Raw genomic sequence first — 25,684 nt, 5'->3', positions numbered from 1 at the left:
TTAATTCAACAATTATTTACTGAGCTTCCACTTTACATAGGACATTGTGCTAGAGACTTCAAGGGATTCTAGAGCTCAATATCTGCCTACAAGGTGCTCATGGTATCACAGGAAGAAAGGGATAGAAATACACGCAATTCAAGATAACACAGCACATGCGACTAAGAACTAGGCTGAATAAAGTGGTATGGCAACACAGAGAAGGAACCCACTCACTCTCCCTGCAGAGGTCAGTGAAGGCCTTGTGAAGAAGTCACATTTGAAACGGACCTTGGCAAATGAGTGAACTTTTGCCAAGTGGAGAAAGGGAGCAATGACATTCTAAAAAGTGCACACAGTGTGAGCAAGGGTGTAGAGAGGTGAAAGCCCCACTGTGTGTGTGGAAAAGGATGAGCAGTCTAGGGTTCTGATGAATGGGGTACACGTTACGGAGCAGCAACAAATGCACCCGCTCGGGCCTAAAAAATGTCTTCTATTTTTGGCTGCCAATTACATTGGTGGTTTGCTCTGGGTTAAGCTTTGCCAACGCACTTCTAAAAGGCAGTAGCTGTTTCTCTAGATCTTCAGTGATAACTCGGGGAAAGATTAAAGAGCTCAAAAGATATTAGTGAAACTCAGTAGCCATATTAATGTTGCCTAGTGATATTCCTGAACCTAAATGTCAAAGAAATCATTCAAGGCATTTTCTTTTTCAGATTGATACTCCCAATTTAAAAAACAACACAACAACAGAAACATAACAAATCAAAAAGAGGACAAAACCCAAAAAGATGGAAATAAATACTACCAAAAAAAACTGAGCTAAAATACAATGCCACTGGATTAAGCACAGAATTAAACTCATCTCTGAGTTGCCTGGTAGCTGAAGCAAAAAGATCGAGTTAGGAAATTCTCGTCATCAAATAAAAGAAACATCAGTTCCTCAGAGATCAGTTGATCTTCACACGTAGAGTTTAAAGTAAAAGGAGAAGGAGGAGGACAAGAAAACGAGGAAGAGGAACAAAAGGAAGAAATGACATGAAAAAAAAATCCCTCCATTTACCAAAAAAAAAAAAAGTTAAAATGTTTTTATTTAAAACCCTCAAATATTTTGTCGGTTGAGGGAACTGAAGGTTCGGGGCCTGGGTATGTTTTTCTGCTTTGTAGCCTCTCTCTGTTGATGTTTTTCTGGCTTTCTAAGCAAAGAGGAAACCTCACCCATTCCTGTAGACATGCATTTATGACCACATTCTCCTGGCCAGTAACCCTCCGTGGCTCGTGGAGGCTCTCTCAAGGGTGGCATGTCAGGCAAATGGATTTGGCTACGGAGCTACTGCTTCTGTGGCTACTACTCAGATTCAATGCAGGCGCCTTCAGCGAGGGCTCCAGGGCAAGGCTCACTCATTAAGGACAAAATGTGCAGGCACATTTGACCTTTGGAAATCCAGCCCTGGTCTGAAGCCTCCAGATTCAAAACAAAAGCTTCAGGGCAGGAAAGAGAGTTACAGGAGGCACACTTCCAGCTTGGGGCCCATCCCCCACACATCCCCCCTGTGACTGAGAGGCTCACAAAACCAATAGAGCAGCATTATTAACTCCGCAATATCATAAGAGAGGGCTTCGCTCTCTGCCTTGGTGGAGAGAGAGAGGCCGGGGGAGGGGCAGGCTGGCTCCAGGGGAAAGGATGCTTCATTAGAGTCTTAACTCAAGGGAGGCAACTGCTGTGTAAGCGCAACAGATGAACGCAATGTAGAGAGGCTCTCATAAAAACCCTGGCCCTAGTCTAGGAGTTGTCACAGTGGGGAAAAAAAAAGCATAGCTAGACTGAGCAAAGGCTGGGTGGCAGAGAGCTGTTGTTTGGCATAGACTTCCAAAATGCCAGCAAGTGAAAAGTCATGTCAAGGGACTAACCTAAGGCAGAAGTTTTAAATGTGTCATACAAATGGGATGCTCCTTCATCTGCAGTCACAAATTTTAAAGCATCCACTGTCAATCATTTTTCACTCTGTTTTCTTGGGTTACCGACAAGTACCCAAATGAATACTTACAAATTTTTTCACCAGAACGAAATAATAGCTCTACTTCATGAAAATGACACCACCAACCCTATCCTTGTGTTCCTTCTGATTTGCCTAGGACTCCCACCCAGTTGGGTCACTGTTTCCCTCTCATAGGTCATATGACTCAAGCCAACTGCCTCTATCACCAACTCCCATGACACCCAATGAACACAGGTCGGCTCAGTCTTCCCCTTTCTTTGAAGATCTGTGCTGGTCTTTCGGTCACCCTGCCACCATCCCCAAGCAGCATCCGTATTTGTCATTTCAGGGCAGCAAATCTGCTGACATTAAAAGTAAACCAACTAAGTTTTCAAACACATCTTAATCCCCAAATCCTTCCTCCAGTCATGCAGATCAAGTAAATGTCTTATCTTTATGAAGTCGTGGTTGGCTTCAGCTTCTCCAATTCTGGCGTTTGATTCTAGATAGAAGGTTAAGTACCCCCTGTTGCACATCAGACTTGCATCAGTTCAATCCATTTGCTGTTAAAGAAGCATCACACTTCCCAGAAAGGTTTTTTTCCCCTTTAGCCACACACCAAGCCAGAATCAGACAAATGCAGCCTGAAGTATTTATTGTTATTATTCACATCTGTCAACAGGGACGGTGACAACTCACCAGTCAGTTCTGGGGCAGAACTTAAGGAACGGAACTCTCATATCTATATTGTAAAAACAAATTGCCACCATTGATGACCATAACTACCTGCTGCTTACATGTATACAGACTTCGTTAGGAAATACTGTGCAGTAACATATCATTAAGGCCTGACTGGCAGGCTCTGTCAAAATCTCTTATTTGACATGATTTAATATGTAACATGGAAAGACCCAATAACTTTTCCTATTCTTTACTTCACTCATTTTTTTCCAATGGAAGAAATACTACAAATATACTAAGAAAGAAGTTGAGGGTTTCTTTTAATAAACCTTTAAACAATAATACATTTATTCAACACTAGCAATATACCTACTATATAAAGTATGACAACTTTTTTGCTTAGCAAGATGAAAATTACAGGTAGATACATGGATGGGAAGTTATAAAACCCAAAAAGAGACTAATCATAAATGAAATACAGGTGTCTGAAAGTTTTAGGTGTTCTCAATGTCTGTTCCATTTTAGATTCCTTTTGAGTGGTAACTGTAAACTTCCAGGAAAAAGTTTTGAGAAGAACATTTTTGGGAAGATGAGTAGAAATATTCCTTGATTATTCACTGTCAGATGTGACTGTGAATGTCACTAAGGAGTATTCTTTCCCGGCACCCTAATCTTTCCCTTATTTCCCAGTCACAATTTAAACTTCTGTGCCTATTTATCTTCCAGGTCCACCTCTAGACTTTAAGCTCCACAAGAGCATGGGCAATGTCAGGTTCACCACTGCATCCTCAGCACCTAGCACAGTGCGTGGCACACGGAAGGACCCCAGGAAAGGAAGAAAGAGATAAGGAATGAGGAAAGGAAGGAGAAGGATGGAGAAATTAAGTGAATCAGTTAAAGAAAGAGAACCAAAAAATCACCAAAGAAATAAATTACAGCGATGAAATTAAGCATTCTCTACTTCCTTCTCAAGAGTTGCAATGGTTTAGTATGAACGAGTATGACCATTCTAATGGCTTCATCCCCTGCTGATGGGTGATGGACCCTGCTCCAGCAAGGGCCAGTCAACTGCAGGACTACAAGTAAACAACATTCTGATATAAAGTGACCAACAGGCAAGTGGACAGGTGAATACATAAAGGACAAAGCCCTCTATGCAGCCAGGGTGTTTCTGAGATTCTCCTGTTCTCATCTCTTCATATATATCACCCTTCCTTCCATCGAGGCTACCATCTATATTCCTCACATTCTCTCAATTTTCTCTTGCAGGTGACTTTGGGGGAATTCAAGACACACTAGAATCAAGCATATCTTGGATCACTCCCCTCCCCTGACCACTCCCAGTTACTTTCTGGCCTGTGCTCTTCAAGTACCAAGGCCTGGAACAATATGGCCTTGCCCCCTTCCCCTGAGTCAGACCAATGTAAAGCTGTCACTGCTGCTTCCTGTCTTGCTTTCTGCACCAGATCCCTTTCCCTTGCTTTACGGGACCCTCCCCTTCACCTCCTCTGGAATATTCCCTTCTCTTAGTCTCCTTTCTCCTTAGGGGACCCTTTCTGTTGTTCTGTGTTTCCCTTGGGGGTCTCCACTCCCACAAATAAGTATCTTCCAGGATATCCTGGAAGTAAGGCTTCTGGACTTCCTTTCTTCCTTTTACTTATTCCTGCTTAAGAGAGAAAGTGGTAGCACTGGAAGAAAAAACAAAAAGAAGAAAAAAAAACAGAAAAACAGAAGAAAGAGAAAACAGTGCATGGCCTATTCGTCTCTCATCCGGCCTCTTTCCTGGAGGGCTTTACTCTGCCCTCTTCCATGGGGGAAGCAGCTTGGGGCCAGAATATGAATGCCCCACTGATGCCCAGATAGGACAGGTAGGGCGCGGAGATTCCTGGCAACCTGCTATTCTATGCGACATATACTTTCCCATGGTGTAAGTCAGCCCACGGGCTAGAAGGGGTTGGGCACAGGGTAAGTACGGGGAAGCTAGATTGAGACTGCACTTGCCAATTGGGTATAAATCCAGTTTCATTAATAATAAAGCTGATATTTGACCTCTGTCTGGTTCCTATACCTATCTTCTTAAATAGGTTGAGAGGGGTGAAGTGCGGCAAATTTGTTGCTCCCATTAAAAGAACAGCAATTGTACTATAATTATAGACAGTGGTTAGTGGTCCAAATTATTGGTCCTCTTAAGATGCCTGCTGTTTTTTCAGTTAACAAATAAAATTTCAAAGAACAGAAACACAGGATAACATAAGTGGTCCACCATTCCATCACCCAAATTGCTCTTTAAAAAATTAAAAGCAATGATCATATATGAAGGTCGAAAACATTGAAACAGAACAGAAAAGGTATAAAAAGTAAAAATCTGCCTTTCTTTGCCCCCAGCACTCTCCCCTCCTTCTCCCTCAATTTGTCAAGTACTTATATATCCTTTTATTTGAAGTGTTATGCATATCAGCATATATAATAGACACTTTTATTCCTTCTTTTTTTCATTTACAGAAGATAATTGGCTTTTCATTTTAACAGCTGAAAGGCCCCAGGTGCAGAGTGGCTGGGGCGGAAGAGTCTGGAGGCTTCTATCCCCCACTCCACCCTCTGCCATGGCTTCCCTGGCCCCATAAAGATTTCACCCCTCTTTTCTAGGTGTTCTTACGACCACACCCATCCAATTCCCTCTGAGAAAGTGCCTGAAAATAAAATACGTCTTAGGATAGCTACAGGAGATGGCGCCATTGGGAGAAGCTGGCAAAGCTCCTGTATAACACGATATGCTGGATACTAACACCAGCCCCTGGCCTCGGTGGCTTCGATGGGTTCTGCTGGCCAAAGTCATAACATCAGCCAGTTCTTGAAATGTTTTAGGATGTGTTAGATTTTCTTTAAAAGACAAAACCATGTTTTCCAATAAAGCTAACTGTAGTGAACTTGGAATGTTACCACTTGATCTGAAACATTTTTTTTAATAGTTGAGTAAGCTTCTATTTGCTTTTTAAAAATCAAAACTAAACCTTAAAAGTACATAAATATTTAATTTCACAGAGAAAGGTATGGCTCTCCAGATGGGGAGTCTGTCCAATTCATGATCTCAAGCATTTTATGGCAACACTTCCCTGCAAATCATATTGGTGGCAAAAATCCAGCTGCATACTCAAGTGTTTTGTCACATTCCTGATCCCAGAATTTAATTTCTCATGTGAAAGTTTGAGCCAAAGGTATGTCCCAACAAATCCCTACAGAGGTTGGTCGAGAGGCTGACATTCCTGTCCCTCTTCACCTTCACTTACTCATGGAAGTCTGGGGCCAGGGCAAATGGAAGCTGTGAGATTCAGGGACCCACTCGACTTGACCTAGGGTCTACCCAGTCAGGCACAGCAAGAGAGGCTCCTCCCAAGCCACCGTGCAGTACTGCTTCCCATGGTCATTCTACATGCAAGCTTTTGCTTTGAATGGATGTATAAAGACAAAGCTACTCAACCCAAAAGGACAGTAATGAGCAAAAATCCTGGTAGCCTAGTGATCAGATCCAGCCCACAATGGTTTTTTGACATATATAATATTTTTATTTTGTCCATTTTTTTTTAAATCAGGGGACTTCAAATAAAAATTCAGATTTCTAACTTCTCTTGAAAAACCAAAAGATCTGGCAACAGGTTCTGCAACTCTTTTGAGCAGTATTTGGCTGGAGCTGAATGGCAACTGCCCCTTCAGATAGGGTCTATACTTTCTATGTCACCACAGTTCCCACCACTCTCTAGTGCCTTATATGGTGCCTGCCTCACTCACTGACATTACCAGGCTGACTCCCAGGGGCCATCTTTATGACTCCTGCTCTCTGACTTTTCCTTTGCCAACGTCTGCTTTCGGGGCAGGGATCTCCTATCACCCCTCCACCCTCACCTGATTCCCCATTCTCTAAATTCTTGGTGCCCTTAATATATGATATACCCAGTCATTACCTGTGTCGTCTACTGTCTTTCCTTTTGTTCAAGACAACAAAAACAAAGGAATGTCTCCTTACATGCAACTCTGTGTTCTACCTAAAGGATGCAGTTTCCATCAGCTCTTAGGGACTGATAAATCTGTCTTTTCCCCAGTCCCACCCAGTCATGTTGATTTCATAGTCAATAAGAAGAAACTGGTGTGTTTTCTTTTTGGAGATGAGTCTTCAATAATTTTCTGAGGAGAAAAAATTAAAAATCTGTTAAAAGCAACACCCCCACTCAGAGCTGTCACTCTCTCTCCAGGAGGCTCTGACTTTGTCTTCTAGACTAGCCATACATTTTTCTAGCACTTATCACTGCTGAGGTTCAGCAGGGGTGCCAGACTAACATAGAGAAAGAGGCCTCCTGGGCCCATACCCCAGGCTTGCCCATATCTGCTCTACTGGCAGCACTGTTAGTAGTCCAAGAAATCTCTGATAATCCATCCCAGCTGACTCCTGTGCTCACGCTCTGCTCAGCGGTGGCGCTGTCCACTGTTGATAAGGCACTCCTGCCACAGTTACTGGCAACAGGAAGACATCGGGAGAGCCTCTCACAGACAGAGCTGCAGATATGCCTTCATTTCAACCAGTACTCTAGGTAAGGCAGTATGATAGTGCAGCTTTGTACCTGACACCTGGGCTCCCCAATCCTTGTCAGTATGGCACCTGTCTTAAGCAGGAGGTAAATCTCAACATATTCATTTGAAGAGTTCACAGGGGCTTGGCCAACACAGTCAATGTGGTCCTCCGGTCTGAGTTCAACTTCCCTTCCAAGCTGCAGTTACCTTCTACCAACTTTATCCTGGGCTAGGACAAGAGTCTGCATCTCCGAAAGCAACATACTGCCCTGTCATTCTGACCCCAGTGTGCCATAATCTAGCAGGTTTCCATGGAAGTAGACATATAGGTAAGTCCAGGACTTCCTATCCAGGTAAGTCCCCATCTTCTTATTATCTAACAACATCTGACAGTGTGTTGTTAATGAGTCACTGTAGCCACACAGACGTCTACTTTCAGAAGCAAATAGTCCCCAGAATTCTCAGTTTTACCCAAAACCCAGACTTCCTTCATCCCTGAATACCACCACCACCCTCCCCCACAACCTCACACACATACTCACATATACAAATGCACATGATTGTTTCATGAGTGTGGTAAAATATAATTGTTAAGAATGTATTTTAAAAAATAAAGAGAAGCATATTATATCTAACCAATAGTTATACAATACTGTATTCCACAGACTAAGTTTACTTTGCAAAATTTAGCTTAAAGCGAACACACATGAATACACACGAAATAAATTACAAAGTTTTACGTCCCCATTTAGACAACCAGTAGGAAATTTTTCAAAGTACCACAATTGAGGCACAAGTAACAGCCCCATTGGAACAAATAAAAAGTCACTAAGTTCCTGCTCAGAAAACTGAACAGAAATCATAAAGAGGAAGAAAGCCAACAAGAAGTAATAGTTTAAGGCTTAAAACAAAAGCCTCCCCCACTGCAGAATAGAAAACAATTACACTGTACAGCATGTAACAGTTTACAAAGCACTCTCACATCCATATAGCATTGGATTAGAGCAATCCTACTATTATAAGCCTTGCATTTCACATGGGAAATATAATTTAATAATTTGCTTTGTTTTATACTGACAAAGTCAGGACTAAATTCCAGGTTTTCTGATGCCAAATCCCTTGAATTTTCCACGACACCAGTATTTTTCAAACTTCAATTTCATTTCACCTTCACGGATTTTTACCAAATCAGCATTCCATCTGTACAATCATTCCCCTATTATTTTCATTTTTAATTGCCTCACTAAGGCATTATATATTAAGGCTGCATGTGTTTTAAATTCTTTTCCTGCAAATGTTCATTAATAGAAGATAATCATAAAATTAAAAACAACAAAATCAAAACAATATTACAAACTTTCAACTGGATGTTTGCCTGTCAAAAGCTCTGAGTGTAAGACCTGTTCTCTTTATTTAAAAAAAAAAGAAAGAAAGGAAGGGAGGGAGGGTGAAAAGGAGGGGTGAAGAGAGTTTACAGAGAGGTGTTAAAGACATGGCACCTCAAAGCTGACTGTCTCCTTGAGTTAAAAGGACTGAAAGAAAACAGCAATGGGAATAAAACTGCCTCCCGAGGTAATTCTGTGTTATCAACACTGTGCTTATGAAGCCCTGTGGAGCTCAGCCCACCCTTCGAGAAGCAGTTCCCTCAGCCATGCTGCACCATGCCTTGTGTTAACATGTGAATATGTTTAAAATACTGCAAGGAGGCTCACAAGTCTTGAGGGCCCAATACTGGCTTGGACTTAAATAATGATCTCTGAAGCTCAGGCCAGTTATCTGCAAATTGAGGAGGGCAGGGGGAAGGGATTGGAAAGAAATGTCTAATATTCCTCAAGTTCTGATATTTGTGAAGTCCTAGTAGCTCTATAAATATGGGGCATAATAAAGAGCTCCTGGATGCAAAAGCTGGAGGAAAACGGCAGTCGCATCTTGGGTAGGAGGACAACTGGTTTGCATTCTGGTTCTCTTTTGCAGGGAAAACCGTGCAAGGACATTCTATGACCACATAATGTCTGCCTTTCCCTTTCTTTTTCTCTCTCTTCCTTTTTAGAAATATTTTTTCAGAAATATTTTAATAGTAGCTAATTCACACAGTTAAATAAATATTGGTTTTGAAAAATTTTACACACACACATACACACACACAAAATAGTAATAACCTTGGGCCTTTATTTGGCACTCAAAATTTTTTAAAAAGAAAAAACGTAATCGGAGATTGGAGAAATGGAGGAACACCCAGCAGCAAGTAATTTTTTTAAACGGCTTTTTTTAATCAGGAAAAGAATGACCCTAAAAATCACCATCTGGTCAACCTAAATGATATCCTTAGTAATATAAGGAAGCCAATATAAAAGAATACACTTTTTTAAAACACCTCTAATGTAGAATAGCATCCTAAAAGCATTAGAAAAGGAAGGCCAAGTGCCTTGCTGGCAGTATTTGAGTGCCAAGGGTAGGAAGAAAACACATTACTTGATTCTCAGGAAAAGTACTTTATTATAATACCCTGGACTTTTTCACACAAAAAGCATCACTTCCTCAGTGAAACAAGTCATATAAAATCCACTTCCACAAAAAAATAAGCAGTTACAGTGGTTAATGGAATTCTCTACAACATGATTCTATGTCAGACTAAGAAAACTAAGAACTGGTTACATGATTTTCACACACACACATACAGACACACACACACACACACACACACACACGGAGTTTTTACTACAACTGACCAGCTGGGTCTCTGGGAGTGGCAAAAGAAACTGTGACAATAGCAGGCTTTTTTGTTAATGAGGGATGTCTGATGGGAAAAAGAAAATTGTTTGGTATTGTCTCATTTTACTCCCACTTAGACCAAGAGGCTGCATGCTCAGGAAAATCAGAGTCAGTTTCCAAATTGGAAAATGTTACAAATACCAATAAGGAATGAACATGCTCTAGAGCAACTGCTAAGCCCAGGCAGGGGGAGGGGTGAACCAGATGGTCTTTTCCATCCCAGATTTTGATGATCTACAACAGAACCTGAATGACTAGGAAAAAGTGAGATGCGATTTGGAAATTGCTTTATAAAATAGAATCCCAAACAAAGACACTCAACAAGGCAGAGACATCTAAAAGGAAATGAAAACGGTTCTGGGTGAGAGCAGAAAGCAAGCCAGTTTGAGACTATGATTGATAAATAAAGCTTGTCCCCAAATCAGAACATTTTGGAGCGGAAGGTGCCTTAGAGAGATGCTAGTCACAAGCCCAAATGCATGCTCACTGGGCCAGAGATCAAAAATTAAGCGAGGTGGAAATAGTGGGGACAGGGTTAATTGAAGAGTGCACGATCTGTCTAAAAGCATTCAAATTAAAAGGAATTGAAATATGCATGCTGGCCAAATAAAACACATCTTCAAGCCAGTTCAGTCTAGGAGCTTACTGTTTGTATGTCTGATAATCTCACTGTTCCTAAATCTACCTACACTGTTCACATGAGGAAACTGAGGACTAGAGAAGTCACATCATTTGATGATAACCACAGAGCAGCGAGTATATACAGCGAAGCCAAAGTGCTAGGATTATGTTACACACTGAGATGATGTTAAACAACAGCAAAAAAAAAAAAAAAATGACATTAAGCCAAAGTCCTCCGCACGCCTTTGGTTCAGGTATACTCAGTTCACATGGTTTATTCTTTTAAGAACAAATTAAATTATCATCTAGTTAAACACAAAGCTAGTGAGAACTGGGGGAAGAAATAGAGGGAGGTTGTACTAAAAAAGAAAAAAAAACAACAATGAAAGGTTCAGAGTCAGACATTTTATTTCTCAAAAACAATAGTTAAATTTATAGTTAAATTTGCTGCCCTGAATCAGACATGGTAAATAGAGCCGATTTTACAGACAGGTAAAGTGAGGCACTTACAATGATTGTGTCATGGTTTATTTTGTAATATATTTTTTAAAGTTAGGTGTTCAAGTTTCCTTCTAGATGCTTCTCAAAGAGCAAAGTGAGAAAAATAACTTCCATTCCTGGTATTGGCTATTAAGAACCTTTTTTTTTTTAAGTGTAATTCCGGGGGGAAAAAAAAAAAACCTCAGTGAGATATATCAAGTAGTGGAAAATCTTCGCAGGAAAATCATGAAGTAGAGAGAAGGACGAGAACATCCTCCCTTGGGGCAGCTGGAAAGAGACTAGACAAAGAACTGAAAAGTTCCTTTGGGGAGCTCACCTCCTGCTAGCCAATGGGACTTTCCTTCCCTGGTTTCTCTGTAGCTAAGAAAACACAAATATATAATCTACAGAAGGAGAGAATGCAGCCTTCACACAGGGCTGGCATCTCTGAAATAAATCTCTCTATAGGTGCTAGGCTAAACCTTAAATATGAAGATATAATCTTTTGAGTTTTATAGCAGCATATGCATGATTCTTCCCCTCCCCCATAAAACTCCCAACAGGAACAACCACATCAAATTATTACTTTTCAGAGGCCAATTCAAAAACACCCTACTTTATCACAGAAAGAATTTTCCTTATGTATGTCAGTGCTTCCATTATGTCTTATTTGAAGGGAGAAAATGAAATAAAAATCCTATCTGAGATATTTATAGATCTCATAAAACCTGATTCACTCTCATAAGCTGCAGTAAGCTCAGTCATCAGGTAAGGCAGAAATGGCAGGTGTAGTAACCAGCACTGTATTATGTTATATATGCCTAATTCTGGCTCTTAAAAAAACAAACTGCATGCTAGAAAAACCTAAGATACGTAAGTCGTAAGTCAGACTGGACAGAAATAAAGGGGAAGAGATTGGACATTTGCATGAACAAGCCAAGCAAATTCCAAGGATGTCAAACTAGGCCCAGTTTCCAGGGACAAAGGGTATTGCTAGTCCTTCCCCAGTTCCAAGCACAAATTACTTAATGAGAGCTTCTCTTGTGGATGGATAAAGGTATACCATATCCAATGCCCAGCATTCCGCTTTCCCCTGCCTTCCATCATTTATTGTCTCTTGGGCATTCCAGGCTCACTGGGATCTTCAAGACACCAAAGACACCACTGAGAGAAAGAGCATTGTGCCTCTGTGTATTATTATTGAGAGGAAAATGGGGAAGGAAAGAGCATTTGTTCAGTGGATGTTATGTGCCAGACACTAGGTCAGAGAGCTGATTCTTATCAGGAATTAAGAACTCCACAAATGACAAACAAGACTCAGAGATGTTAAGTGACTTTCTCAAGGTTCCACCTCTGCTTGATTTCAAAGCCTTCATGTAATTTGTCTACTATGAAACACTGTGACCTTAAAAAGTGCCTTGCACAGTCCAGTCCTTTTACAGATAAGAAAACCAAAGCCCACAAAGAAGACAGACCAATGAACTACTGGAATCCATACTGGGCCACTGATTGCCAGGTCATGACCTTTGGCTTCTGCCCTAATGTCTCCTACCTAAACAGCAGTCAGTATAGATGTAACAATTAAGAGTGCTGGGCCCTGCTGAGGCTTGGATCCCAGCTCAAATACTTCCAAGTTGTATGATTTTAAGCAAGCCATTCAATACCTCAAATCTCAGCTTTTCCATCTGTAAAATGGGGATAAATAGAATATGCATTTCATAGAGTTGTTGTGAGCATTCATTGAAATGATGGATACAGGTGCTCAAATGAGATCATCTTTAGGAAGTGTCTGATACATATGAGACAGTACTATGATGGTTATTTTTATGACAGGAAGATTAGCCAAGTGCAAAGAGGGAAGAGAAAATTTATTCCACCAATGGTTTTTTGCAACTTATTTGCTTTGCAGCCACAGTAAGACAACTTGCTTAAGTTTCCTGTGGCCCAATTTTCTCACCCCTGAATGGGAAATTCTGTAATATCTGTCTGCTCCCTAGTTACAGAAAGAATGTGCCAATGACAAAAGACCAGGAGCAAAACACCCTGAGCCCTTCAGAACAAAAGCTCAACACAGATGTTTGTTAGATTCTCATATGCAAACATGAAAAGCCCCATCACAGAGGAAATCATTTCTTGATCCATATTAAAGAAAAGCAAGAACCTTGAGAAGAGGAGGAGAATGTACAAATTAGGGCTGAACAATCTTGGAAGAAATGAAGTCGACTCAGGTCTGACCTTGAGCAGCATCTCATCACTCTCAGGGGAATCAGTTCTGCGTAGGGCCTCACAGAAGACATCCTTCAACACCATAGTCAGAAGCTGCACTTCACTAACATGGTCTGTAGTGCCCATATGAACAAAGGCTAAAAGCTCAAAAGGCAGGGGGTGTTGGGGTGGAAAGAATCTATTTCCACTCCTTTGTATGCTGGGCAAATTTGCTGCCTCTCCAAAAATAAGCACCAATGTTACGACCACTCCATTGAATTCCTGCTAACTCGGCTCTGGAAGGTGAATGTGAGAACGGGGTCAAGAGCAGGTGGGCACTCCCTTGCAGGGCAATTGCTCCACGGCTAATTGCCGTTTTCACAGCTGGGTTGAGCTTTCCAAAAGGCATCCTTCAACCCTGAGCTCTAAGCTCCTCTCCTGATGTTCTCTCTTGCCAACCATACCCCCATCAAAGAGAGTTTACAGATGAAAGGATGTAGCTACAGGACATACAATTTTGCAAACATCACAGTTTGAAAAAGAGGCGTTTCTAAGGCTTCTTTGTGAAGATCACCACACGCCCACAGTCATTACCACAGGAGCTAAGCCATCTATGGGTGTGAAGGCAGCCTCCTTGCCTGAATGTCCTCAGCAGCAATTCTTCCACAGTCTATTTTTGCTCCTCTTACTAGAAAGATGGATCCTTTGAAATTCTTTATAAACAGAGTCTACTTCCAAACACTGTGGTTGGTCAGTAAGAAAATGGAGAGCTGCTACCTAATGCCTCTCCAGCATCATCCAACAGATGTACATGCATGCATCCAGCCCTTTCAAACCATGGAGCAGGCTGAGGTGAGTGGAAAATCATGGCCAAGGGCCTACTGAGAATGAATTATTTGAAACCCAGCAAGGCTGGAGTTTAAAGCCCAACACCACGAAGTTTCCAAATACGGAACTTGACCAGGTTAAGCAAACTCCTGATGGGTCACGGGAAATGTGAGCCAAACAGACTGCCTTAGACACTTTAGGGTGACGGAAAGCAAAGCAAGAAGGATGAAACAACACTTGGGCAGCTGCTATTAACGAAAGTGCCAGATGAAGCACATCCACCGGCATGATCCTGTTTTACTATAAACCTCTGCTCCCTGTGGATTCCAAATTACACAAGTCATTAAATATTTCAATATAAGAAGTAGATAACCCCAACTCTGATATACCATTAAACCCTCTATACATCAATGGCTCAATGCCTTGGCTGCATATTGGAATTGCCTGAAAGCTTTACAAACACTGATGCCTGGGTCCTTCCCAAAGACATACTGATTTCATTGGTCTGGGGTGCAACCACGACTGAGAACCACCGAAAAAGGCATAGTCAAATCTTAAGTCATAGTCATAACATGCTCCTCAAATAACTATCGAATGCCCACAGTGTGCAAAGCTTTCTAAGAAGCAGGTGATACATTAAAAGTTCACTACCAAAACTATACCCAAGGCATCAACTCCTTAAAGCATAGACTTAACAGGAAAAATAACACAACAGAGAATAAAAAAAAAAAAAAAGCTTTATTATAACTCAAAACTGTAAAGCCTCACAAGGAAGTAAAAAGTTCTGCAAAAGAGTATGGAAATCATAGCAGTTACAGTTGGCTGGTAGCAAGGGAGGGAGTTTGGCACCCATTTGAAAGTTAAGGGATGGGTGGAACTTGGACAAAGAAAATCAGGAAGGGGAGAGGGAGGAAGAGGAAAAAGGCTAAAGGAAACAACAAAAATAAAGACAGAAGCAGGAAAAGCATAGTTACTTAATTTGGATGGCATTTACTACACGTGAAAAGGGGGGAAACTTGCAAATATTATGTAGACCCAGTGTTGGAACACCCTGACTCTTGGAAGTTTGGCCTCATGCTATGTATAAGAGGCAGCCATGAACAGTTTGAAAGCAGGCCACCTGGGGTGATGGTGGCAGAAGGGTAAGTCCAGGGAGGTGACAGGGATTGTGGCAAGGCAATGGCCAAGGGTGCCATCCACGACAGGCTGATGCTAAAGCACCTCAGAAGCCAAGTCAGTGGGATTTTTCAACTAATTTTAGACTTCTGCTAATTAGATCTTTTCATCTAATTTTTTATTAGATTCAAGAAAAAGAAAGGAGTTACAATGACTAGAATGTCAAACCTAGATCATGAGACGAATAATCACATTATTAAAAGAAATAGGGAAGCCAGGAAAAAGGAAGCAGTCCATGGAAGAAGTTGATGAGTTAGGGGTTTAGAACATATTCAGCTGAAGTGACGGTAGAACAACCCCAAAGCCCATCTTGCTTGTTGCTTATTTCCGGTTAGAAAAAATTGAGGGCCTGAAACCCAGGGAAATATCTGGAGGTGGAGATGTAGAGTATAGCTGTGAGGAGATGAAGAAGTCCTGAACTGGGAAGGGGATTTTAACCTCTGAGATGTTAGAGGTGAAAGACATCTGTGAGACACATTCCAGGAGAGAACTTTCACCATCGTAACTACTGATTCAAGGAGGTAGGGAAGGGCAAAAAGTAACTGGGGAAAAACTGGGGCAAAAAAGTCAAGTGAGCCTTCCATTTTCCTTTCCTCATTAGGGACAATGGTAAAAATTAGGCCTACTTCATCCATCAGACCTCAAAAGACTTTTTGAAAAACCTCTCAGAGGTTGAGTTTCTTCACTACTGCTTATTACAACCCTCTCAAGAATTTAAAAACATTTCAAAAGATTTTCATAAACTGGCACATAGGTTGCTGGTAAAGTTTCAGGCACTCTCTTTGTTGGTGAAGTGTCAGAAACAAAGCAATTTCACGTTTATTGCTTTCTACTTCCATCTAGTTCTATATTCCATCCAACCCCCTACAACATATGCCCCACTGCATACCCTTCATACTCCCGCTCCATTTGTTATTATTTAAATGACAATAATTTTTATAAGACTCGAGTTATAATTGGGGGCTATTTTTTCGGTACAGTGTATATTTTCCAATTTACCACACATTAAAAGTGGAAAAAGAATCAAATTACACAAGCCTTCTCCAAAATATTCAATAACTTGGTCTAGAACCTAGCCAATCCCAAAATTCCATGTACCAGTACTCTTAAAAGTAAACAGGGAATTTTCTTGCCTCCTTTGAAGGCAAAAAAGAAAAAGAAAAGAATCAGAAGTGAGTCAAGGGGTATTTAGGTGACAGAAAGCAAGTAAACTGGTCTGGGCATCTGAGAGTCCTGGGCCCTGAAACCATCAGTGTTAATAAGCTGTGTGACCTTGGAGAATGCAATGCCTCATCTGGCTTTAACAGTCACTTAGTTCAACCCAGTATTTTAGAGCTGAGGAAACCAAGACCCTTTCAAGATTTGCAATTCTGAGATTCTGTGTTCCTCGCTTTGGTACAAGGCTGAGAACCTGACTTTCAGAATGACCCTCAGGAAATGTCAATACACCCGCATTCAAAAATAGATATCACATATGGCTCTACATTAATTATTTTAATTACCTCTAATCATTTCCGAATGGCACAGACATGGGCGCTGTTTCCTGGCCATTATGGACATGTGTATTCACATTGTATACTCATCTGCCCTAAAAGTATCCAGCCCACGACGTGCCATTAGCTGAAGGCTTTTTCACAACAGAACTTGGTAAATCTCAAGCATGTTTTATAAACAAGGTTGGAACAATGTGGGTAATACAGATAGGCACAGGTCAGTGTTCCAACACAGAACTGAATGTTTCTTTCTTTCTTTACTTCTTTCTGGCACTCATGCTCTATTCTGTTTAACTTAATTTTGAACATGCTTTCTCTGCCTTACTAGAGTCAAGCTCCTAGAGGGCAGAATCTATATCCAATTCAATTTTGCATTGCCCAAATACAGTATTATGCACATAAAAAGGGCTTAAGGAATGAAGTATTTACTGTGGAATATTTTCTATACTTGAATATAAACAACAAAAATCCCACAAGGTGTGACTAGGTCCATCTACCAGCTCAACGAGGAATGGTATCCCCCTGAAATCAGAAGTCACTCCCACCTCATCTGGGCTGATACTAGACTCAGATCTCAAGGCTACTGCAAACGCTCAGCTGTAACATTTATATATCAAGCATGTGGTACTGCTTGAATGAAGGGGGGATGGACATGATTCGTTTAAAAAGGACCAAGTTCTTAGGATCACACCAGATACCCCGAGAAGGAAAACTAAAGGGATGTAGGGTGGTAGAAATAATTCTGCCAATTAGCAGGAACTAATCTGGGCAAGGTGGGGCAGAGCAAAATCACGAACAATCTTAGGTAAAAGCATGTCCCAGTAATGGCAACATTTTGTTTATTTGGGGAATTTTAGATAGAATAAGGATATGTATATTCTACAATGAGGATACAATATAACAGAGATCAGTGCTTTTTAACTTGTCAATGTTACATGTAACATGAATAATTAGACACTATAATTTGTTTCACCAACTTTAACACCATTAGTAGTTGAGTTTTCCAATCACTGTACTTGGTAAGATTTGGCATTTTGGGGTTAAAACATTCCGCCTCCCCACCCCCAATCGTTTATGCTAAGCAAGCAGTCAGTTGATTTGGGAGAACAAAGGGACTTCTGGACAGAGGAAATCTCTGCCCCTCACCCTCTGGCACCATTCAAGTTAAGTTGGGGAGCTGTCCTAAACTTTCAGCAAATCGCAATTCTAACACATATGCTAACTGATACATCAAGTGAACTGGAATCACAGAGCCATTTTCTGCATTTGCCAGTCGTGGGGTCCAGCAAAGATAATTAAAAGTCCATTGCACGATACTATAAAATGAAAAGATAAGGGGTCTCTCCACCAACCCCATCCGGAATCAGACCAGCTATCCTATCAACTTGAGCCAGACGGGACTGGCCAGAGGAAATTGTATTCTTCTTTCCTCAACAGGCACAGACAGCAATTAAAGAAGATTGTAATGTCTTCTTGTACTCAAAAAGTTAAAACACAAGAATTCTCTGAAGAGAGTAGAATGTGAAGATTCATAAAAGAATGGCTATTAAAGGCCCCATTAGGACCCTCTCTGAACTATCTCCATTTAAGTAGAGAGGCAAATTAGCCCCCACTGGCATTTATGTTTAGAATGGGCTGGCAGAAAGAAGCAGCTCACATTTGGATGCTTAAGGTCTCTGACATACCCATACATAAATCATTTCAGGGCAAGGCTGTCATCTGGCATCTTTTGCTCTGCCTTTGAAATGGATGGGACCCCAACATCCCATTCTCTTCAGGGTAAGGAGTGGGGGTGGGAAGTTCATGGAGAACAAAGAATAGTGACTTCCTTTCCCCCCTACTAAGGACAGATGTAGTAAAAAATAACTGCATTATAATGTTTGCCCACTTTAAAATACCAAACTGCAAACAGGTAGACTGAATGATAATGTTTGAAGCCCCTGAATCTACACAAAGATGTGTCTATTAAAGGAACATGGAAATGAATGTATTAAAGAAAGGCTAAGTGTGTGATTGATTGCAGTCACATGTGCTTTCATTTGTAGAGTTACATCTGTTTAGTGATTGCATCTTCATAAAGATAAATTCTGGGTAACGGGCAGTTATATTTTTATTTCATCTACCAAGTTGCTGTTTCAAATAAAGAAACAGATTTACAGTAACTGAAGAACACACAAATCACATACAAAAAAAACAGTTATTTTATCCTTTCAGTGTGGCTAGCAAGGCTCCTTTGTGTCTACAAATTTCCCTGGGTGGTGCTGTTGCCAAGAAATTCTAATTCATGACAAGGTTTTCTGCGAATTGGGGACTGAGGCAAACCTGCGGATGGACAGACCCTACAGTTTGCTTTGTTTTCCTGGCTGATATAGCACCTGGCGGCCCAGGCCTGCAGAAGGAAGTGCAAAGGCAAGATCTTCACATAAAAGGAGAAGCTGTGTGGCTCACAGACCAAATCCCATCCCTGGTACCATGAGGCTGTTCTTGGAATGCAACCATTTCTGTAGGTTTTCCCCTAGAGATTCCTTACACCAAAGGCCCTCATAAAAACTGTTTCAGGGTGCCTGAAACCAAGATGAAATTGCAGTGTTAAGGGGACACTTTAGTCCTTACAGTAGCCAAGTATGCCATTAGTTTAAAACAATAGGGGAATGGGGGAGGAGAGAAGAATGTTCTATGATTTATTTATTTGTTTCCAGTAGCAGTGGAAAATTTTCTCCAAGCAAAGAGAGGCCTCAAACTGACCCCATCTGCCAATTATGAATCAGCATTAACAACAAACATAATTCCATAAGACTTTTCAAGCAAACATGCGATGCTCCTCAATGACACGATGCAAAGCTAAGTCCAAATAAGACTTAGATCATCACTGCTTGACCTGAACTCATGAAATAGCAGACTAGAGATAAAACATATAAAAGTTCTAAAAGTCTTTGTATATTCTAGAAGAAAATAAAAGTATTGTATCAAATTCTTTTTATTTTCCAAGTCAGCAGTGTGTCCAAAAAAAAAGATCATGATTTCTATTGGCAAAAAAAGTCATGAATGAGTTTCTCTTTACCCATAATCAAGTGGTACCCCATAAGAAACTCTGGTTTCTGTCCTACCCTTGACCTTTTCCTACTTTTGCTCAGACAGCTCTTGGATATTTTCCTGCAAGTTTTCAAAGCACTTAAGGCTAGTCTTAAGAATTGCGCGTCAGCTGAATTCTATAAAATAATAGACCACATAAGCACAGTGTAATTTACAGTTATATGACAGGCAGAAAGATGATGTTACTTGGGCCGAGTGCTTAAGTATGCAGTCAGAGCCCAGGAATGGAGAGCCGTTAATGTGTGAAGTCCATTTGGATTTTAGAATTATACCAGCAACGATTATTTTCAGACTTGGAGCTATGTGGCTAAGGCATCATTGCCAGAAAATCCAACGTCAAAACGAGGATCTCCGTGACAGGAGGTGGCCCTGTCACAGTCACTGACACTGTCACAGGCTCACTGACTATTAGGCAGGACAATTATCCCATATCTTAAGTTTAAAATAAAATCCCCAAATCGTTTATCTTCAATTTTCAAATGTAAAATGTTCTTGAGTTTATCATCGAAGCCACTCTTTCTCTAGAAACCAAGTCAGATTATCAGAATCTCCACATTTTGCTCATCTCCATGAGCCCAGGTACACTGTTCACTTTAAGAACATCTAATAATTACTCCTCATTTGACCTCTAAAATCTGATTACTCCAGAGCATAAGGAAACTTCTTCCTGTCTGGGGTTCTTTGCAGAAATCTTGTTGAGCTGTTTTGAGCAAAAGAGTCTCAAAATTTCATTATCTGATAGTTGATTTGGAACTAACAGTTGCATATCACCATCACCACCCCTTATACTCAGAAGCAGCGAGACGGTTTTGGGAGGGGGAAGAAGGAAGGGATAGAGGTTAAAGGTTCTGTCATCAGTGTAAACCTATGGTCCTAGTCGTCTTTATGTAGAGCAGTTGTGATTATGGAGTCCACAGCATAAAGCTCACTGGAGTGATATATTGTTTATTAGTGCTTCCCCACAAGTTATGCATCAGCATTGGCTATAAGCATGCCGCTGAATAAGTTGGCTAAGGGTTTTAAGGTGAGAGTGGCTGGCAGTTGGAGAGGGTTAAGGCAAGAAATGAGGGGGTTCCGAGGGGTGAAAAATCCTTTGCCTGTAGAAACTAAACTAGAGCTTCCCTGAAGTGGGAGGAGGCAGAGGAGCAGGGGGAGGAGGGGAGAAGGAAGAGCAGAGATGGCTTCTTAGGAAACAATAGATCTAATACATCCTCTAATTGTCAAACCAATGATGTTTCTTTTCAGATCTAGAGTTTGTCCTGGATGGTCTAGCCAGATCTAGAAAAGCAGGTTTCCTGTGAAGAGACCTTCCTCCAAATCTGGCTTTACTACTCTGAAAACTTGAACCAAAACAAAGTTGCATGATTCATCAGTAGGGAACGTTCTAACAAATAAAGCCAACTTTCTTCCTTCTAACACTGCTTAACAGTTAGTCACAAACAAGGGCTGCCTTGGGCAGGCTGACTAAATCAACAGATTCCCTTCTCTAACCTGTCTAGACAGTTGTTAATATGCAACCGATTCCATACCAGTGGGCTGACAGTGTGAAATGAAGACTATTTCAGAAAATGAAATTCAGGCAACATTTTGGTTTAATTAGCATTGGAAATAAAAGGAAGAAAAAAAGATCCAGTGAGACCCTTCATGAGATACACTCTCGTTAAGGATAAGGAAAAGGATGCATTGAAGAAAGACTCTATGCGAAAAATATGTGAACTGTGTATGTGTTTATAGAGAGACAGAGTCAAGCATCTGCTCGCGTCCTTGGACAAGAATGCATATGTGGACACACAGACACCAGAGGCCAATACCTGGAGGAAAACTCACAGCCTCTGACCAGAAGTGAACTAGTAACAATGGTACAGTTAAAGGATCCGCTTTGCCACTCAGCTCCTTATACCAAAAGCCAAACCTCTTTTGCTAAAGCAGAGACTGTTACATCTCAGCCTCAAGCTGGCAAATCCTACTTTGGATCCCGGCAGAGGAAATTCAGCCGTTCATTAGCCTTAACAAGCTGCTGTCACTAAGCGAAGAAGTTACACGAGCAGCCACACACCGAGCCTCTCACAGCCCTCCCCCCAAGGGCAAGCGGGTTTCTCCAGGACGGACTGTACAAGTTCACACTTCCTATGTGCAAATCCGGACTGTCTTCTTGGACTTTCCATGGTGCACACTGTAGAATTTTTAAATACCCGTGTCCCCCCGCCCCCACCCACCATCTTTCCTGCAGAATGTCCCCTCAGCAGCTCCTAATCGCTGCTGAAAAAAACCACTGTTTCCGCAGCAGAGCCAGCACTTTCCACTAACCAGCACTTTCTTTATTCCACTTCACAAAGCCCAGTGAACTTGTCACCAGCCCCGCTTCATCCTCCCTGGGACGGCTAGCCAACTTGGCATCGGTGCCCTTCAGCATCCTAGGAGTTTCTTAACTAGTCCTCTAAGACAAAGTCAGAGGCATGGAAGCACACATCAGCCTTTGTCCGAGGTTGTGTGCCTAACTAGAGAAAGACCCTAAACAAAAAAGAGAAACAAGGACACGCATAGAGGGTGTTCTCTTTCTGGAGGCATCACACTGGGAAAACCTACAATTCATTGTCAGCCTCAGCTACATCTTCCCGTCCTCCTTGAGTATCTTTTGTCACTGGGCTCTTCTCTCTTTTGCCTACCTTCTAATCTCAAAATCAAGCTCCTATTCTTTATTGACACTCGCTAATTACTGAAAAACACTCCGCTTTGCTCCTGCCCACCCTCCCCCGCGCCCCATCCGATGGTCGTAAGCACCAGTTGAAATAGATGAACCTGATTTCAGGTACCAAGTGGGTAGAGCTCATGCATGCGAGAACGTGGTCCCTGTCAACAATCGCTCCTAACACCCCAAACCACCTTCCCACCCGGCTCCTCCGAACCCCAGAAGTTCGGCAGGTCTCTGATAGGGGACAGCAAACCCGACAACGTGTGCGCAGGGATGTGTGTTGGCGACTGAAACGCAGGCAGCTCGGACCGGCTGCTCAGCTCGGCACACTACGAGGTTAGGGGTGGGTGGAGAGGTAAGCGCAGATGACTGTTTCAGAAAACATTTTCAACAACAGACAGCCAAAAATGAAGAAAAAAAATCAAACAAACAAACAAAAATTTCAACCCAGAGCCCACACCAACGCAGCCCCTGCGTCTCCGCCGCCACCACACGATTTACACAAGTAATTTAAATCATTCACCTGCTGCCAGGTCTCCTCCAGGGATGGCAAAGCTGAGAAGTAGCCGGTGTCGTGGACAAGTTGTAGCTCCTGGAATATACTATAACTAGCCAACACGTCCATGCTGCTGCTGCCGGGCAAAACGGGAGGCGAAACCCTCCCCCGAACACAGTTGGGGCTGTTTGTTTGTCAGTCTGTCTGGCTCACCCCCCAAGAAGGCAGACATCCAGTGGCCCTTTTGTTTTGTTTTGTTTCAGTCAACTAAAAAGGAAAAAAAAAAAAAATCAATGCAGGAGAGGGAGAGAGGAGGTGAGAGAGGAGCGAGTGAGTGGGGTGGATGGAGAGAGGCATCCAGCGTGTACAGTGCAGACGACTGCCAGGAAAAGGGGACTTCTCCACGGGAGTAACAATTCCCTTCCAGGGCTCTAATCACTCCAGCTCGTGGATCAGGAAGGGGGATGCAAACTCACTGACACGAAGCTGCCATCTATTTCTGCAGCGCTGTTCGCTCCTAATGCAATCTTTGCTCTTTATTTTGGGAGGTTGCATTTTTTTCTCTCGCGATCGCTTCTCTTCCCCCCCCCCCCCTTCCCCCCTCCCCACCCCCCCCCCCATCCTTGCTAGTTTGTAGTCTTCCCCCTCCCTTTTCTCCTCCTCCTGCTCTTCCCCCTCCCCAAACTCCCTCCCTCCGCTCGGTTCTCCGCGCAGCCGTGGGATCTCGGAGGAGGGCGTCCATTAGGCCGCGTGTGACCATGTAAGGTAAACAGGGGGCTCATGAAGTCACTGAAGACCAATGGGGAGCCCGGATCAGGGCCTGGGGCGGGGCTTGGTCCTGGCGGCGGGCGCGGATTGGCACGCTGCGGATCTCCCTGCTGCCTTACAAGGCGGTGCAAGGCGAGCTATTTTTAGAGGGCTATATAAGGGGGCTGAGGCGGCCGCCCGGCGACCGGGGAGCGCGAGCGCAAGGGACGGGGAGGGTCGTGGCGACACTCGCGCCAGCTCCCGGGACGCCGGGGCGGCTGGGCTCGGGCTGGTCGCCGGCCTCCGACCCTCGACTAGATGCCTGGCGCAGTCCGGCGCGTCCGGAGTTCGCGCCCCTCAGAGGGAAGGGGTCGCGCGTCGCCGCGGCGGCCCTGAGGCTGGCGGTCGGGAGGTGAAAATCCAGAGTGCGGGGTCAGGACGCCTCCTGGAGGGGGCGCGGCGCAGGGGGCCGCGGGGAAGCCGCCGAGGGCGCCGGGGCGGGAAGGACACTGGCCACCCCGCCTCTGCCTGGGCACGGGGCAGGGACCCGCGCGAGGCGGTGCCGGGGAGGTCCTCACGTACTCAAAAGCAGAAAAGGCATCCAGGGCCCCTTCCCGAACTCCCCACAGGGTGCAGAGAAGAAGCGCCTGAGGAGGAAGTGCCACACAATGGGAGAGAACAAAGGGGAACGGAGCGAGACCGCGGCCTGCGCCCGCCCCCCGCTTGCGCACAGTCCGCGCACAGTCCCCGCCCCGCCCCGCGGGCGCCGCCGCCGCCGCGCTCCCGCGCCTCCTTCTGACCCCGAGCCCGAGCGAGAGACCTGGTCGGGAGTCTGGCGGCTAGAGTTGATTGCAAGGGGCCTGTTGCTCGACTGTGCGTTAAAAAGGCCAGAGAGAGCCTAGGTAGACGTGGGGCGCAAGCTGGAGCGCGCAGCTTGCGAGGGGGCCTTTACGTGAGGCTCACCATGGGGTCTCCAGCGAGGTGTCTGCAGAGCTGCGATGGTGAGAGGAGGAACTCGATTTCTCGTTTTCTGGAGTTGGGATGTAGACAGAGATCTGTTACATCTGAGATGAAAACCCTGCACAATACACGTTAGGGTTGGCCAATTGTTTGCTTGACCTTAAATGGTTAGTGTGGTTTAAGCTTCCCCAAAATGCGCTGTGAGCTGAGCTTCCACTTTTGGAATGATTGCAGAATTCGGTGCTTAAGAGATGAGAAACTTCGTTCTACCAGTAATGGAAGAAACGCTTCACCTTAATCACCCTCCTTGTCTTTCCCCTCCCTTTGAGTATGTAGGACTCGATAACACAACATTTGAAAGATTCTACTCTGTGAAACAAGCACAGATTGAAATTCAGTATTTGCCAAGGAATATTAAACATGAATTACTGGGATTGAGGAAAGCCTGATTTATTTACTTGTTAGTGTCTGGAATTCTGTTGGCCAGATTCATAGCATTCATTGTATGAGTATAATTGGAACATTTACTCTAATGTAGATGCAGATGCATCTGCAATTAGATGTGCAAGGACGCTGCCAACTAAATAGCTGCATGACTTTGAGCGAATTACTGGGTCAGAATTTCTACATACCCATCTCAGAAACAGAAATAGTGGGATCCGCGTTGTCTAGTTGTTATGAAGTGTCAAAATATCTTTGATAACTCACCTAGCATAGTATCTGACGCTATTAGGTGAATACTAAATATTAGCTATCATTGTCTCCCCACTTGAGCTATGTAAACTAATAGGACCCTTAGGAGGATATACTATTAATAGAATCTTGGAGATAGAGGAAAGGTAGAAACCCCTTGCTAGTTTGTTACAAGGTCTTCCCTTCTCCATGCTCTCCCCTGACCCCCATGCTATTTCAACTGGGG

At 43.0% G+C, this 25,684-nt stretch overlaps 1 protein-coding gene across 7 annotated transcripts in view; it reads right to left on the bottom strand.

Moving 5' to 3' along the window:
* The window catches only part of KLF7 (KLF transcription factor 7), a 94,824-nt gene extending 69,926 nt beyond the window's left edge, over positions 1-24,898 (bottom strand). For 3 of the 7 annotated variants that reach the window (XM_032754754.2, XM_032754757.2, XM_058439211.1), the window contains exon 1: positions 23,086-23,634. In XM_032754754.2, coding sequence (XP_032610645.1) covers positions 23,086-23,187 — 102 coding nt within the window. In that variant the 5' untranslated portion in view covers positions 23,188-23,634. Of the gene's footprint in view, positions 1-23,085; positions 23,635-24,387; positions 24,474-24,768 lie in introns of those variants that run through there. The other 4 variants (XM_058439199.1, XM_058439201.1, XM_032754755.2 and 1 more) reach the window with 4 other exon arrangements.
* Between the last annotated feature and the right edge of the window lie 786 nt (positions 24,899-25,684).

Source organism: Hylobates moloch, unplaced genomic scaffold (genome assembly GCF_009828535.3).
Source record: "Hylobates moloch isolate HMO894 unplaced genomic scaffold, HMol_V3 SCAFFOLD_1, whole genome shotgun sequence".
Taxonomy (NCBI): Eukaryota; Metazoa; Chordata; class Mammalia; order Primates; family Hylobatidae; genus Hylobates; species Hylobates moloch.
Note: the sequence above shows the minus strand (reverse complement) of the source record. Positions and strands in the feature narration are given on the sequence as shown.